The sequence below is a fragment of the Papio anubis genome, chromosome 2, assembly GCF_008728515.1.
Source record: "Papio anubis isolate 15944 chromosome 2, Panubis1.0, whole genome shotgun sequence".
NCBI classification, from domain to species: Eukaryota; Metazoa; Chordata; class Mammalia; order Primates; family Cercopithecidae; genus Papio; species Papio anubis.
Genome location: NC_044977.1, coordinates 64563826 through 64578937, shown reverse-complemented (window position 1 = coordinate 64578937; position 15112 = coordinate 64563826). Strand labels below are relative to the sequence as shown.

Genomic DNA, 15112 nt, shown 5'->3' with positions numbered 1-15112 from the left:
CCTGTTTGGAATAACACTGTATTTCCAAGCCTACTCCATAATGTGTATTATTATTTAAGGTATGAAGAACAGAAAACCAAAGTTGAGAATTTTATTTTCTTTGACTTGACAAAAGCAAAACTTAGATAGAAGAAAGCCCAATATTATACATTAATGTCAACATCTGGCAAACAGTGATATATTCCTCTGACATTAAATTATTCACAAAGCAATTCAGAGAAGAGGAGTTTGAAAGATTTATTTTATGTATATTTTTAGTCATCATTTGATGTTTCTATGTAATTTGGCTACATCATGCAACAGGGGTATTTTTCTGTAATCCCTTCCTCCCCTCCCCAGCACACACACACCCACGAACTAGACATATCTAATTGTTAGATTCTCCTCCAAGTTGCTGACTATTAGAAATCCTTCCAGATGGCTGGAACATAGCTACGGTAGCTGAATATTTTAACAATCTGGCCACAGTTTTCTTGACTATAAAACCAAACCTTTCAAAAGAATTGCAAGGGTTGCACAAAAAAAATCAAAGATGTAAAATTAATTATGCAATTTAAGATGTTGACTATATGATTCTAAAGGAATATAGATTTCTAGAACAAATTGTTCTCACTACTCATAAGACAGCTACTAGCACTATTGAGATGTAAATGATATTTTATGAGGAACTTCTTATCCTCTCTCTTTAGTAGGAAACTATTAAATGTACCTTCAGTTGTATGTTTTTGGAGTTTCTCTTTACCTATGCACGTGAAAAGCAAATTGAGCTTAAGATGTCTTTTTTTTTTTTTTTTCTAAAGTGTGGAAGTGATAAATAAAAACTGTTAATCATCTGGATGGATGAACTTGTGTTTATTCAATTTTTTCTGCCTTCCTGCACCCTCTCCTTTTCTTTTTTTGTCTCTTTTTTAGAAGCCCAAAATAAATAACAGAGATTTGCCATGTGAGAAAATAGCAATGCTATTATGTATTTTGAAAAATCTACTCCATTCTGAAAACACCCATTGTGCTTAAGTAAAATCATGGATTGGGTTGGATTCTTTCTGTATGTGCAATGTCTTTCCTATTACTAAACATAATCAAATCCTGTGAGCTTGTAATTTAGGTTGCAACATCCTAAATATGAAATCAGACTGTACTTCAAATCCTATAATATATATGAGCAAAAGCAGCCAGGATGTCTTGACTAGGTACAACTATATATTCTGAGTATCTAGGATATGATTAATTGCACATTCAATAAAAAGAGATATATTAGAGTGACATCTAAAACAGTCTATATCCAGAAATCAAAATATAATCACATCACATTTCAATAGATTATTTAAAAATAAGCTCCCACAAATAACTTTTATGTTGTCAACTTTTGAATTATTTAAAGCCTTTGAACTTTAGTAAGTGAAATAGGAAAGCATTTGCATATAATTATAGAGCCATAATATAATCCAAAATGTTTTTGCATTTTCAAAGGTTGTCATAAAATCAAATGCAACTCAGTCATTAATATACTTGAGAAATCCTTTTTTTCAAATAACAAATCTATTTCTAAAATGTTGCAGTTAAATCCAATTTTTGTTGAACCTAACAATTTTTTGTTTATTAGAATATAGATTTTAATAAGAACCTGTGAAGAAACAGTTTTACTAAAAATAACCACTGTGTTGTATGTTTTATAGGTACCAAGTTTGTTTTATTTTGCTTTTTTCCTAGTGATGAACATCTCTATTTAGCTTGCTTAATATATAGTCCCAATGTTCAGACATTTGCATCTCTGTTTCCAGCAACACGAGAGATATTTATCATCTTATTTTTGTATTTACAATTATGAGAAAATGCATAAAGTTTCAACATAAGCAATTTTCACCTGCTACCATATATCTTAGGATAATAGCTAAAAGAATGGGTTTTTATGAGGATGGTTTTTTTCCTCAGAATTTTTTGTTTTAAGGCTCAAGAAGCAGCTGTTTCTGAGTAGGACAAGCTTGAAATCTCTCTCAATATTACATGACTCAGGACCAGCTTACTTCTATAGGAGAAACAGATGAAAAGCATCAAAGTAAATGTTCAAGCAATTACAAAGAAAGCTTATACAGAAGGGTGAAGGTAAAGTATAGTGATGAAGCCTAGTGAATGCTCAGAACTTCTGGAGTCAGTTGATAAATATAGGGGGAGCTTGGACTTGGAGGCATAAATTGAATTAACCTTCTTTCCTGTCTTTGGTACAAATTCATAAGATAACACTGAATTAGAAACAAAATCACATGACTTCAGAGTCTTAATGCTGCTCATCCATAGTTGCTGTGTATGTATCTATAGAATGGCAAGGACAGGAACTGGAGCTTCCTTTGCTGGTGGCCCTGGCCAATTCAGGCAACTTCTCCAAAGCTCAGCCCTCTGTAAGGTGAAAGCATTGGATGAGGTGATAATTTGGGACCTCTTTCAGTAATACTAATATTACTAATAGTCCTAATAGTAAATGTCCTAATGATAATAGTAATTATTCATGAAGATTTACAGAAATATCATCATTGCTTGATTTTCTTTATTTTTGCATACATTGAAAGCAATTGTTGTAATTTTCTACTATAAATATGATATACCATAATGTTCATGTTCATGGAATATTTTTCTCTAACTTACAGATATTTAGTTTTGTATTGCTTGTATTAAAATACCAGAAAAAAGTAAGGATATCATCAAAAAATGCAAAATAGACAAAAATAAACCTTCACCTCAGAAAATGATCTGCAATTTATAATTTGGACTAGTGTATTTTAAACCAAGTGACTAAATATCTACAGGTAGTACAGCTTATGAATACAGATATTTAACTTGGAACTTAACAATTAAGTCAACACCCTGTGGAGTGCACTTATCTTGCTTGAACTTGAACTTGCCAAGGTTAGTTGTATACATTTGTTTCTTATAGTGAACTTACAGGTATTTCCTTTTTACATAATCCTCATTTTCCTCCTTTACTTAGAAAAATTTTACTGATATTTTTTTCATTGTATACATACATATATCTTTGAAGACTTTTCTTTTTGACTAAAAATGGAAATCTAAAATATCTTTGGGTGAAATAACCAAACTACATTTGATGAGATTTGCTACCTGCAGGTTTTGTGCAATTTTCTCTGAAATTAAATTATCCAAACCATCCACACTTTAAACCTCTTATTTACCCCTGATATAGCAATATTCATGAAGTTATAAAACAAGGAAATAATGTTTGAAGTCAAGTAAAATGTCTCATCTATTTCTGACATACTTTGTAGTATTGTAATTCTGGAGCATTAGGGCATAGAAAGATACAGGTAATTTTAAGGTACCTTTTGCTTAATTGCTTTGACCGCAGAAAACTAAACACTGCTTTTGGGCTTCTCTCTCTCCCCTCTTACAAAAAAAAATATCTAGGAAATACTATTTTCCAAATTGATTATATATATAAATGCTATAAGATCACTAATTAAGAAATATTCAAAATAAACATTAAACATTTTAATTAGTTTTATTTTTAAAATTCTTAAAATATAATTCTTGTGTATCCACCTTTTTAGATGCCATGCTGCAGCTTGAAAATAACCTGTAGTCAGCTCGAAATAAATTCACCATCTGCTTATTCTTCCCTCAGTTTTTTCCTAGTTGGGTAGCTACTTGTATAGCTAAATAAAGTGGTTGTATATAACTATTTTTAGTATGTCGATTTATTATACATGTTGAGTCCAAATTAAACACAAACACACACGTGCACGCGCACACACACACCCTACAACGCAAAAGTAGCTCCCACCTTGCTTTGCAGAACAAGTTTACCAAAAAGAGCTACTATGAAACCTTTTGTGGTGTCTGCCCTCTCCTGGTGCAAAGTAGAAATACAGGCCTTAACATTTTTGGACTTTTTGACATAGATAACATCTCTCATGAGCTCTTCACTTTATATCCAGAGCCTCCTCGCTGGACAAAGAAGCCTCAGAGTGCTGTGTATAGCACTGGAAGCAATGGCATCTTGTTATGTGAGGCTGAAGGAGAACCTCAACCCACAATCAAGTGGAGAGTCAATGGCTCCCCAATTGACAGTAAGTTTAAAAACCAATTGCAATGCAATGCTGAAGGCCCTGGTTTGATGGGATTAATGATGGTCAGACATGTGTGTAAAATGAAGTTGGTAAATGGATTAGTAGGACAGATATAATGAGCAAATCAGAAATTGCTTCTTTCTAAGCAATTTGGTTGTTGAGACTTGATATTCATGGAATAGCCATAAATAATATTTATACTTTTTGGGCCCTTTTATAAATTATATGTAAGAATAAAGATTTTTAATTTTTAAAAAGAAAATTGAATGAGAAAGAGGATGCATCCAAGGAAAAAAGCCAATTATTGTTCCTTTCCCTGAGAAGAAACAGAGTGAGAGCCTAGCGGCTGAGGGCACAGTTTAAAAGTCAGGACCTCCCTTAGGCTCAGACAGCAGCAACACCTGTCCTGGGCTCCGCCCTTTTAAGGGACTTGCTCTGGTCACCCTCTGGTCCTGCTTGTCTCCATGATTTGAAAGCATCCTCAGGGAAACTGTGGCATTCCAAGCCTGAACCTGGTCCCATTACTGCCTGTTCACTACCAACCTCAAGCACAAAGACCTGAAAATTCCCATGCCCGGTCCACCTTGAGCCCACTCCAAATGGGCTGGGCAGGGAAAGACAGGAATGGCCCAGCACTGAGGGCCAACTCTTCCCATTTCACCATGCTCAGCATAGAGCTCCAAGGAGTCCCCAAATCTTCCACTGGAACCTAGAGCTCAGATTATTTTGGATGTCCTTGATCAGAAAGGAGGACAGAACATATTTTTATGTGTCAATTGCTTAATTAAGAGCAGGTACAATAGTGGCTTCCATTTATCCTTTTGCTCTGGGGCCTGCGCAGGTCAAGGGTAACCCAGTTGGTAGATAACAGACCTGAGGTCCCATCTAGGATGTGCACCTTGCCCGCTGTTTCATCTTGAGGTGTTTTCTGAATCTCCCCAAGCTTATGTTTTTTAAACTGCAGAATGGAGATAGTGGCGGTTGGTTGTGATTGAATGAAAAAAAAAAAATGTAGCCAGCTGCCTAGGGCAGTGATTCATCTGTAGAGCACTGTGATGGTTTATAAACTCTGGAGCCAGACTGCCTGTGTTTGCATGTCGGCTCTACCACTTACTAGCTGCGTGACGGGGAGTATCACTGACCCTCTTCAAACCCGTTTCTTCACCAGTAAATTGGGATAAAAATAACACTGACTCACGGGGTTGTTTTGTGGATTAAAGGAAACATCATGCAGAGAATGCTTAGCACGGGGACTGCCACAAAAACAGCACCCCATAAGGTATGGTTGGTTGGTATTGTTTTCCCATAACAGACACTTAGGATACCTTAGTCCTCATTATTATTATCTTCAGATTTGGGATTTTTCTCTTCATCTCTTTAGGGAACAGAATAAGAAATGAAAAGTAACAATGAGGTTTTGGGTAGACAAAGGGAAATGAAAGCAACTTTTGTTCATAATGAATGTTCAGGTTACAAAAGTAAGGAACGCAGATTCTCCGGAATACAAAATCATAAAATGTTATATTTGGATGGTATTTCGCTGTTTACAAAAGACATTCACAAATTACTTAGAATCCTTAAAAGAACTTTGTAAAGGAGGTGCTATTATTCATATTTAACTGATTCATTCATTCAGTAATATCTATGGGGTACCTCCTATGTTCCCTGCACCCAACTTCATGCTTGAGATACAACAGTGAATAAAATGGATGGAATCCTTGCTCTGCTGCCATTAGACAAACAATACATGAGTGTGTACTGTGGTGTAGTAAAGCCTGAAAGAGGTTCAGGACCCAGAGTTGCGATCTTATTTTAAGATAATAATAGTAAGACCCCTGTGGTAATTTACTTTGAGTAGAGATCGGAAGGAGGTGAGGAAGTCAGCCATGTAAATAGCAGGAAAAGTGCTTTCTCAGTGGAGAGGTGTGTTGAGGAAGAGAAAAGAGGTGAGTGTGGCTGAAGCTGAGGGAGTGCAAGGGGCAGCCTTAGGCCACCAGATCCACCAGCAGGGGAAGGGGCCAGAGCTTAGGTAAAGATGAACATTGAAGTAGGGCCTTGGGATTTTGAGAATACACTAGGCAGCTCTTGGAGGATTTTGAGCAGAAGAGTGACACAATCTAATTTGCATTTTTACAAGGTATTTTCCTGGCCTCCGAATGGAGAATGGGCTGTGTGATTGATTCTAGGTAGGAGGCCGTCTGAGAGGCTCTGGGCTCAGGGCTAGATTGGTGGCAGTCGTGGTTAGCTTCTGGATTTATTTTGAAATCGAGTCAATAGGTTTGTTAATGGATGAGGAGGTCAAGGCTGAAAATAAACTTATGCAAGACCGCACAGCTGAATAATGGTAGACTTCAAACTAAAGCCAAGTCACTGGAATCCAAGCTCTGTGTTCTGTTCACAGCTTTTGGTCATGGCTCTCCCTGTTGCCCTGCAAACAGGTCATAAACTTTTATAGGTTGGGATACTTGATGACAGTGGGTTGGCTAAAGGATTTGAAATCTCTTTGAGTGTATTTTAGTTTTAGGGATTATATATCCTTTCCCCATGTTATCTCAAAATTAAATCAAAATGATTACTATTATTGATTATCGGCCTAACCCTTTTCACATGCTTTGCATATGATATTTCTGAACCTCGTAGCAGCTTGAAAAATAGATTCTATTATTCTCCATTGGCAATTGAGGCTTAGAGAGGTTACCTTACTTACTGGAGAATGCAACCCAGGTACATTTAAAACCAGGAACCGAACCCAGGAAAGATTAACTCCAGAGCTGAAGTTTCATCCACTTTGTTGATAATTTCTCACTGGGTTGACCAAAGACAAAACTGAGAAAGAATTTCTGAAGTATGTCAGGACTAGTGTGTTTTATAAAGATTTGGCTTTCTTGAATCCTGGGAGCTTCTGTTAGCCTTTGTCAATACACAACAATTTCCATACCCATGCCAGCAGGCAGATTTAAGCAATGTTTACTTACTTAAATAAAGTATCATTTAAATAGTGTAATTTCTTTTCTTTGTAATGAATTGTTAATTCAGAGTCATACATGGATCAGATGGGACAAGGAGAACTATATGGGAGGATGGGGGTAACTCTGAGTGGAGTGTGGTAGTGAAGAGTGGGATTACAGACTCAGTGCTTTGCAGCATTCTTAGAGAGTTTAGCCTTAAAAAACTTGGAAGAGCTACTCATCTTGCTAATTTGCAAGAAATAAGTGATAAATTGTTCAATAGGATTGTATTAGTTTTCTAACATTGCTATAACAAATTAAATTACTATAAATTTAAGAGTTTAAAAGAGTACATATATACTATTTTACCTTTCCGTAAAAGTTCAACACGAGTCTTGGCTAAAATCAAAGTGTCAGCAGGCCATGTCCTGGAAGTGCTTGGAGAGCACTCCTTTCTCTGCCTTTTCCAGCTTTCCCAGGCTGCCCACATTTGCTGGCTCCCTCCAGCCATCTTGAAAGCCAGCTACACTGCATCACTCTGACCATCCTTCCATGGTCACATTTCACTCTGGCCACAGCCAAGAAAGGCCTTCTGATTTTCAGGAGCTTTGTGATTATATTGAGCCCACTTGGGTCATCCAGGGGTAGGAAATAATTTTCCTACCTCAATGTCCTTAACCGTAATCATATCTGCAAGTCCCATTTTTCCATGTAAGGTAACATAGTCATACATTCTGGGACTTAGAATGTGTACATCTTTCAGGGACTATTGTTTTGCCTGTTTACAGGGACCTTTCAGGAATAAAGGTTGCCCAACCTAACATTTTAAGTCATTCCAACAAGTATTTACTGACTGAATTTTCTGTGGTAGCTGCTCTTTGGGCACTGGGGACATGCTGCACAACCTCACAGTGAGGTCCTGCCCTCAGGAAGCTCACAGTCAAGTGAAAAAAATATTCATTTATGACTCCCAGGCAGAAAAAGATGTATAAGTCTTTTATTTTAGTATGTAATATTCATGTTTTCTAGAACCTAAAACTTAGTATAGTCATTATCTTGTATAATGGGGACACAATTAGAAAAATGGAATTCGATTGATTATTAATGTTGTAATGTCCTTTAAACTAAAAATTTTTGCATTTGTGCCCATCCCTTGACATTTCCAGCTAATGTTTTCCTTCCCACTGGATTTTTTTTTTTTTTTTTTTTTTTAATGGCGTCATAGCAAGGATAGGGCTTTTAGAGTCAGAAAAATGGCCAAATGCTGTGGGATATGTCATTCAACTTCTCTGCAGTCCAGTTCCCTCACCTTTAAAATGGCCATATAAATGCTGATCCATCGAGTTCTGAGCAGTGTCAATGAGATCATGCATGTGCCACATCCAATAGAGTTTTTGGTCCTTAATAAATGCATCAGAAATGTTAGGGTTTGTTTATTTTTTCTTCTTCTTTTATTTTATTTATTTATTTATTTTTTTGAGACAGAGTCTCACTCTTGTTGTCCGGCTGGAGTGCAGTGGCGCCATGATCTCGGCTCACTGTAACCTCCACCTCCTGGGTTCAAGTGATTCTCCTGCCTCAGCCTCCAGAGTAGCTAGGATTACAGGAGCGCACCACCACACCTGGTTGATTTTTGTGTTTTTAGCGGAGACAGGGTTTTGCCATGTTGGCCAGGTTGGTCTTGAACTCCTGACCTTAAGTGGTCCACCCGCCTCAGCCTCCCAAATTGCTGGATTACAGGTATGAGCCACCGTGCCCAGTCTCATGTTAGGTATTCTCATTTCCAAGAGATATTTCCACAATTCTGCTTGGATCAGGAGTGTGGAAGGTTTTATTGCCCGAAACTAGAAAACCTGGCCCTTTTTCTCAAGAAGGGTTTAGTCTTACTGGGAAAATGAAATATACAAGGAATGTACATGAAGTGGTTAAATAGTGAAGCAAGACAAATGAAATGAATGGTGCAGATCAGAAAACCGTAGAGAGGCAGAGAACTGAAATGGGAACAAAAGTGTCAAGGGGGAAAATAGCAGCCAATACTGGTAACTTGGGAGATCAAGATGTGTTGACCCTGTGACTTGTGCCAGGCAGCAACAGTATCTAAATTCAGAAGAGTAACAGAGTGTCACTTCATCATAGGTCTTGAATGCCTAATGGATAATTCAGAATAGTACTATGCATATGGGTATGGAAAGTCTGGGAGCTCTAGACGAGCAGATGTTCTGTTACTAAATATTAACTTGAAAAAGGATTGAAAACTCAAATGGATCTAGAAAGAAAAGTTCATAGTCGATGTTCAGAAAGCCTAAATAATTGGCTTCAATGAACTATTAGTCACCCTAAACTGGTTTTAAAATATAAATACTGTGTGACACATTTAATAAATGGTGTATAAATATTTTATGTCCTGTTCTTTATCAAACTGACATTCTTTAATCTCTTTCAGATCATCCATTTGCTGGTGATGTTGTCTTCCCCAGGGAAATCAGTTTTACCAACCTTCAACCGAATCATACTGCTGTGTACCAGTGTGAAGCCTCCAATGTCCACGGAACTATCCTTGCCAGTGCCAATGTTGATGTTGTGGGTGAGTGTGCCTGGGAGCTGACTTAACTTGCTATTTTCTTAAGGAAAATGGTCGAGGTCATGTTCAGAAATACCAGTTAACTCTTGACACATAATATATGGGGGAAAAGAATCAAAGCACTTTTCACCATACATTTGAGTTTTAGACTTCACACTGAAATTATACTTTCAAAAATGTATTGAATTGGGATACTTTTATAATTCAAGACAGACACCCACCATAATATTCCGCTGTTCTCTATTCGTATTAATATGGCTAGGACGTAGAAAAATTTAGTTTGCACATCTTTCTTCCACCAAAATTTAAAACTGTATTTATGTTATTTTCAAATAGATGTCCGTCCATTGATACAAACCAAAGATGGAGAAAATTATGCTACAGTGGTTGGGTACAGTGCTTTCTTACATTGCGAGTTCTTTGCTTCACCTGAGGCAGTCGTGTCCTGGTAAGCCGGCGGCGCACAGTTTTCTTAAGAGAATGTAAATTGTAGATTTGACCTTGTTTCTTCATCCATCATTTGACAGGCTGCATTGGGTCTATATTGTTACATGTACCCAGTGCCTCTGAGACATAAGGTAACAAACTTACCTTTCAGGAAATTACCTCTTCTGAAAACATTGGCTAGATTTCTAGGATTTTCTCACATAGAGACATACAGAGAGCCACTTGTGTTCATAAAGAAAAGCAGAGAATTGAAGAGATTCTAGAGACAATTTTAAAGGTAGAATTGGTTTTTCATTATGGGGTACCACAAGGTCATATTTTACTCTATTGTTGTTGTTTTGGGATTATCTAAATAATTATCTTAGCTCGCATTTAATTCCAAATACATGTGCTTCAGACTTTTCCAGCATTCATTTTGATTTTAATTTCAATGGATTAATTGGTATCACAAGTCCAAAGACATTATCAGTATGGATCTACTTTATTAGTTACTTTACTGAAAAAGCGTGGTTAAATAGTTCTTGAATAATTTTGTCATTGGTCTGTAGGGCAGGGTGAGATGAGTGACACCAGGTCATACATTTATAGGGTCAGATATTACCTTTATTTTAAATCATGATATATATTTTGTTCGTCATGGGTTTTCTGAATTATTTTGATTTTTCAGAACGCTCCATTGAAATATTATTCACCTTGCTTACTGAGATGTTTGGCACCCTGTTAAATTTTGCATCTGAGGCAACCCTCTTGCTTACCTCAGCCTAGTCCCTGTCTGGTAGGATCCTGCATGGACTGCATCCACAGTTTATCCTTTGTTTGTTTGTTTTAAAATCAAGCAGTCACTTATTGTGAAATGTACAGGATAAATCAAGCTGTGGCAGCAAATGCTTGGAAATGGATGAATGTGGGAGGAAATGGCTCTGGGGTTGATAGGGTAAATGTAATCCATGTCCACAGTCTATTTGGCTAGAGACTCCCTGGCTTATAATATTTCTGAATGACCAGTGTTCTCCCAGGACAGCAGGAGGTTTGGCAGATTCATTATCTCTTTCAATTACTAGCTTTCCCATTTGGTACCCTGGAGTGATCATTAATTAAAGAGTTCACCATCAATAAGCCAGAAAATATTTATTAAGCTCTGAGGATACATGCAAACGGGTGCTGGTAGCTATGACAAATACAGCAGAAGCACGGAGCATGGACTTAGGCTTTCTCTAGCCGCAGTCTATTTGGGTAGATAAGATATACATTCATGGTCCATTTTGAGAAAAATATGAAACCCAGTGGAACATTTCATAAGGTTTGCTAAGCTGCTGAAAGGTGATTAGGCTGAATGATGTCACTGACTAGTATTAAAAAGAGTATGCAATTTTGCCTCACCTCAAATGGATGTATGCTTTCTCTGTCCATAGGCAGAAGGTGGAAGAAGCGAAACCCCTGGAGGGCAGGCGGTATCATGTCTATGACAATGGCACATTGCAGATCAACAGAACCACCGAAGAAGACGCTGGGTCATATTCATGTTGGGTAGAAAATGCTATAGGAAAAACTGCAGTCACAGCCAATTTGGATATTAGAAGTATTTTTATTTCACTGTTACTTTGCATGAATTGTCACGTGGGTTCAGTCTGTCTTCATTTGCCCAAATGGAATAATACAGTTTATGTTGGAGTGCCTGATAAATTTCTTTGAAACGTTTTTCAAAATTCCTAGATTGGGTTTCATCTAAAAGATTATTGCAAGAATTACAGGGTATGCCAATGACAGGTGTGCAGCTTCATCCTATTTTAAGAGGGAGCCAGGTGTCCTTAGTGACAGATGGCTGTCAATATTTAAAAATGACCTATTAACCACACTACACCACATTTCTGTAACTATATTTTATTTCAAAAGCCAACTCAAGGTAATGTTACCAGTAATCAAGTTTTTGAGCTAAAGATTTCACAAACTCATAACTTTATAATGATTGAGGCATGACAGAATGAGGAGGATTTTTGATCCTCTTTTTGAGTCATAAACAGCTTTGTATTATTCCTTCTCACTTCAGCGCATGGTCCTGGGAGCTGTTGATAGTTTCTTGGGTTTCACCGATATTTTGATTTTAATATTGCTCAGAGAATCCTCAAGAAAACCCAAAGAACAGAAAGGTCCTTCAGTAATAGTAGGAAGCACTTCTGTTTCTTGTGTCACGTCAATATCCCAGCCCGCTTCTCCCTTCCACCTAGAAAAGGGAGAGCATAGTTGTTTCATCATCTGTTTTCACTGATGCCTTTTTACCCCATACATATTCTGCTGTTGTATCCACTGATGTCTTGACATTTCTTTTTTTCTCTTTTCCCATATACATCCTTCCTTCCTTCTTTTTTCATCCCTTTTTTTTCCTTCTCTTTGGTCTTACATCCTTTTCTTATTTTGTAGTATTTGTCTCTCTGTGCCCTAAGTAAATCAATGTGCCACCCCGACAGACTATATTTTTAAAGCACACAAATACTCTCTCATAATATCTACTTATATCTTATGTCTTCTACATTTTCAAATGTTATGTATACTTTTCAGGATGCCCTCATGAAGTCACTGATGATGATGATGATTGTGTTTATACTTCAAAAAGTAAACCTATATTAAGGTTAAGCAACACAGCTAGCTGTAAGGAGCATGAAGCCTCAAATCTAAATAGAACTTTGCATTCCTATTGCCCAACACAGCGCTTCACCCAAAATGGACCTCAAAACTGCTAGTGGCCAGAGAGATGGACAGGTTTACAAATTTTCAATATGCTGTAGTGTCTATTTTATATGCAAAGACTATATACAAATCATATCAATGAAGGATTAAGGACACATTTTTTTACATATACAAAAGTCATGTTGGGAATGGAGTTAAGTGAGAGTCTATATAATATAGTGATTGAAAGCATGAGCTTTGGCCGGGCACGGTGGCTCACGCCTATAATCCTAGCACTTTGGGAGGCCGAGATGGGCGGATCACGATGTCAAGAGATCGAGACCATACTGGCGAACACGGTGAAATCCCGTCTCTACTAAAAATACAAAAACAAAATTAGCCAGGCGTGGCAGCGGGCTCCTGTAGTGCCAGCTACTCAGGAGGCTGAGGCAGGAGAATGGAGTGAAACCGGGAGGCGGAGCTTGCAGTGAGCCGAGATCACCACTAAACTCCAGCCTGGGCAACAGAGCTAGACTCCGTCTCAAAAAAAAAAAAAAAAAAGAAAGCATGAGCTTTAATCTCAGGCAGATTTGGGTTTAAATCCTGATTTAGCACCTTACCAGTTAGGAAACCTTGGTCTTATGGTTTAATTTCATTTTAACCTTAAATTACGTTCTGTGTAAGGTGGGAGTATTAATATTCATAAAGTTGTTATAATTATAAAATGCCACAATGAATATACATTACATAGCAGAGTCTTGATAGAGAAGTGCTTATTAAATTATATTATTATTAAATGAATTTCTGGCTTTATATTTAGAATTAGAAGTAGGATGTCAAATAATTCAGTTAAAATTAATTCAATTTAATAGTCTCTTCAAGTTTTTGTGCCTGGGATAACAATTAATTTTATTAACACTTTCCGTTTTTAACCAGTTCCTTGAGGAAAATGTACATAGCAAATATCAGAGTATAATTATGGAATTGGAGGTCAACTTGTACAGTTGGTCTGTGAGAGGTCCCCCAAAATGCCTAATGCCACATTAAGAGTATACTTACTTTTAACATAGCCTTAAAGAGTAAGGATTGCATGTTTTGAAACAATCATAATGAAGCAAACATTTTTTAAGGCAACCATATACTAATCTTTGAGTTTCATAATGTTGATAACCACAACTTTATTTTTGTTTCAAATTATCACTCACTGTAATTCATTCAACAGTAGATTTAGCAATATGTATTGAACGCCTATGATATATAGGCTCCCTTCTAGGCTCTGAGGATACCACAGTGTTACAAAACAGGCACAGGCCCTACCCTTCCAAGGCTTATTTTCTAGTTCCCCACCTTCATGTTGATATTTCATCCATGCATGGGCTTGAACATTTACCCTCACGTTTCTGAATTAATAATAAACATGCTAACAGAGAATCAACTATCCCTTTTCCTTTACAGTGCTTTGATTACATACCCAGAAGCACTTGAAGGAGAAATTATGTTGTTTTCAAATTCTAGAGACATTTGTTTGCTCATACTTTGCTTACTCCCTTGCCCAAGAAATAATGAGGGAAATTCCTAAACTATTAATTGGTATTTCCACTTAAATTTTGTCAGATGTCCAAGCCTGGATGGAAAGAAAATAATAATGACATACAATGTTAGGAAATTACAGTGGGAGAAACCCTGCATGAGGATTGGACTGTTATGGTGACAGTTTGGGTTACTTAAATTGCAGGCACTTAATAACAAAGTAAGCTATGCTTAGTTCTAACTAATATCTTTGTTTGGTAAAAACAGATGCTACACAACTTAGAGTTTCTCCTAAGAATCCTCGTATCCCCAAATTGCATATGCTTGAATTGCATTGTGAGAGCAAATGTGACTTACATTTGAAACACAGTTTGAAGTTGTCCTGGAGTAAAGATGGAGAAGCCTTCGAAATTAATGGCACAGAAGATGGCAGGTAGGTAAACTACTATGATGTGTCATAATATTTGCTTGGGTTGAACACCTTGCATTTGAAAGAAAAATTCCAGGCCGGGCGCAGTGACTCATGCTTGTAATCCCAGCACTTTGGGAGACCGAGGTGGATGGATCACTTGAGGCCAGGAGTTCGAGGCTAGCCTAACCAACATGGTGAAACCCCGTCTCTATTAAAAATACAAAAATTAGCCAGGCATGGTGGTGTGCACGTGCAATCCCAGCTACTCAAGAGGCTGGGGCACAAGTATCACTTGAACCCAGGAGGTGGGGGTTGCGGTGAGCTGAGATCATACCACTGCACTCCAGCCTGGACGACAGAGTGAGACTCTGTCTCAAAATAAAAAAAAATAAAAAATAAAAAATAAAAAGTTCTAAAAGTATTCATACTGAAATAAAAACAAAAACTGAAT

The 15112-nt window shown here is 37.2% G+C and overlaps 1 protein-coding gene across 7 annotated transcripts in view; it reads left to right on the top strand.

Annotated features, from left to right (window-relative positions):
- CHL1 (cell adhesion molecule L1 like) overlaps nt 1–15112 on the top strand; it is a 209905-nt gene that overhangs the window by 151618 nt on the left and 43175 nt on the right. For all 7 annotated transcript variants that reach the window (XM_003894176.5, XM_003894178.5, XM_009200328.4 and 4 more), the window contains 5 exons: nt 3948–4079; nt 9471–9611; nt 9945–10056; nt 11468–11634; nt 14517–14682. In XM_003894176.5, coding sequence (XP_003894225.2) covers nt 3948–4079; nt 9471–9611; nt 9945–10056; nt 11468–11634; nt 14517–14682 — 718 coding nt within the window. The remainder of the gene's footprint in view (nt 1–3947; nt 4080–9470; nt 9612–9944; nt 10057–11467; nt 11635–14516; nt 14683–15112) is intronic.